Source organism: Nicotiana tomentosiformis, chromosome 10 (assembly GCF_000390325.3).
Source record: "Nicotiana tomentosiformis chromosome 10, ASM39032v3, whole genome shotgun sequence".
NCBI lineage: Eukaryota > Viridiplantae > Streptophyta > Magnoliopsida > Solanales > Solanaceae > Nicotiana > Nicotiana tomentosiformis.
The window spans coordinates 5,619,837-5,622,047 of NC_090821.1; the positions used below are offsets into that span (position 1 = coordinate 5,619,837).

Consider the following 2,211-nt stretch of genomic DNA (forward strand, 5'->3'; position numbering starts at 1 on the left):
AATACAATGACGAAAGAGTTAAGATAGGGCTGAAATACAATGTTCATCAAGTGCATGAATGCTGCTGGGGCGTTGGTCAACCCAAAAGACATCACAAGGAACTCGTAATGACCATACCGAGTCCTGAAAGCAGTCTTCGAGATATCTGGCTCCCGAATCTTCAACTGATAATAGCCTGGACGCAAGTCGATCTTAGAGAACACTCTGGCACCCTAAAGCTGATCAAATAGGTCATCAATACGTGGCAAGGGATACCTGTTCTTCACTGTAACCTTTTTCAACTGGCGATAATCAATACACATTCGCATAGAACCATCTTTCTTCTTCACAAACAAGACAAGAGCACCCCATGGCGACACACTAGGCCGAATAAAGCCCTTATCGAGCAACTCTTGCAACTGTTCCTTTAACTCCTTCAACTCTGCTGAGGCCATACGATAAGGTGGAATAGAAATGGGCTGAGTGCCCGGTAACAAATCAATTCCAAAGTCAATATATCTCTCAGGTGGCATGCCCGGAAAGTCCGCTGGAAATACGTCTGCAAAATCCCTCACTACCGGAACTGACTCGATAGTAGGAGTATCAACAATAACATCTCTCACATAGGCCAGATACGCATCACACCCCTTCTCAATTATTTGCTGAGCTTTAAGAAATGAAACAACCCTGCTAGGAACATGATCTAAGGTACCTCTCCACTCTAGCCGTGGTAGACCTGTCATAGCCAATGTCACCATCTTGGAATGACAATCAAGGATAGCGTGATAGGGCGACAACTAGTCCATGCCCAAAATAACATCGAAATCCACCATACTGAGCAATAATAAATTGGCTCTGGTCTCAAAACCACTAAGAAAAATCAAACACGACCGATACACACGGTCAACAACAATGGAATCACCCACAGGTGTAGATACATGAACATGTAGACTCAGAGACTCACGGGATACACCCAAATACAAAGCAAAATAAGATGACACATAGGAATAAGTGGATCCTAGATCAAATAAGACTGATACATCTCTATGACAGACCAGAACAATACCTGTGATAACAGAATATGATGCAACTACCTCTGTCCTAGCAAGAAGGGCGTAATATTTGGCATGGACTCCCCCTTTAGGGCGACCTCTACCTGTCCGACCTCCACCTCTAGCTGGCTGTGCAGGTGGGGTGGTAGCTGATGCTGTAATCATAGCTTGAGGACCCGATGGAGCACGCGGTGCCTGAGAAATCTATGGAGGTGCACCCCTCTTGAATCTGGGGCAATCCCTCACCAAATGGCGAGTGTCTCCATATTCAAAACAAGCTCTCGGAGGACGTGGCTGCTGTGACGCTCTCGGAGGACGTGGCTGCTGTGACTGGCTCGGGCCTGATCGACTAGACTGACCATAGGAACCACCCCGTACAAGAGGTACACTAGACACTGGCGATGCATAATAAGGATCATGGGGCCTAGTAGTGGCCGGAGCACCGCTGGCGGCTGGAAGTGCTGAATGAATAGGGCGACCCATATAACCTCTACCTTGATGAGCTGTAGCTGGGTCACGAGTACCAATGTAAGTGCTAGACTCTCGAGACCTCTTGGCCTCTCTCTCCTCTATATCCCGAATCAGTATGCCCTCTAACCTCCTAGCAATCCTCGTTACCTGCTGATACACAATATCCATCTCCAACTCTCGGGCCATGCTCAATCTGATGTTGGGGTTGAGCCCCTCAATAAACCGACGAACCCGCTCTCGAACAGTAGCGACCAGAGCTGGTGCATGCTTGGCCAAATCACTGAATCGGACCGCATACACTGACACAATCATAGCACCCTGGCACAAATGCTCAAGCTCCGCATGCCAAGCATCCCTGAGACTCTGGGGAACATACTCCCTCAGGAACATATCTGAGAACTAAGTCCAGGTGAGTGAAGCTGTCTCAGCTGGACTATCCAACTCGTATGTACGCCACCACTGGTAGGCTACTCCTCTAAGCTGGAACGCTGTGAAAGAAATCCCATTAGTCTCCGCATCACCCATAGAATGAAGGATACAATGGCACTCCTCAAGAAAACCCTAGGCATCCTCTGACGCCAAGCCACTGAAAGAGGTGGGTGGTACTTCTTGTACCTCTCGAGTCTGAGCTGCTCTGCCTCAGAAGCTACTGCCCTAACCTCGGGTTGAACTGGAGCTACCAGCTATATCGGTATGATCTCTGGATCAT

At 48.3% G+C, this 2,211-nt stretch overlaps 1 protein-coding gene across 1 annotated transcript; it reads right to left on the reverse strand.

Annotated features, from left to right (window-relative positions):
- Positions 1–1,235: 1,235 nt before the first annotated feature.
- LOC138899691 (uncharacterized) lies at positions 1,236–1,892 on the reverse strand. The gene has a single exon (XM_070186373.1). It carries the CDS (start codon positions 1,890–1,892, stop codon positions 1,236–1,238), a length of 657 nt encoding a protein of 218 aa, XP_070042474.1.
- Positions 1,893–2,211: the final 319 nt, after the last annotated feature.

What these genes read in the sequence shown, in the direction of transcription:
- LOC138899691 (XM_070186373.1), bottom strand. Translation starts at nt 1,892, where the DNA reads ATGTTCCTGAGGGAGTATGTTCCCCAGAGTCTCAGGGATGCTTGGCAT.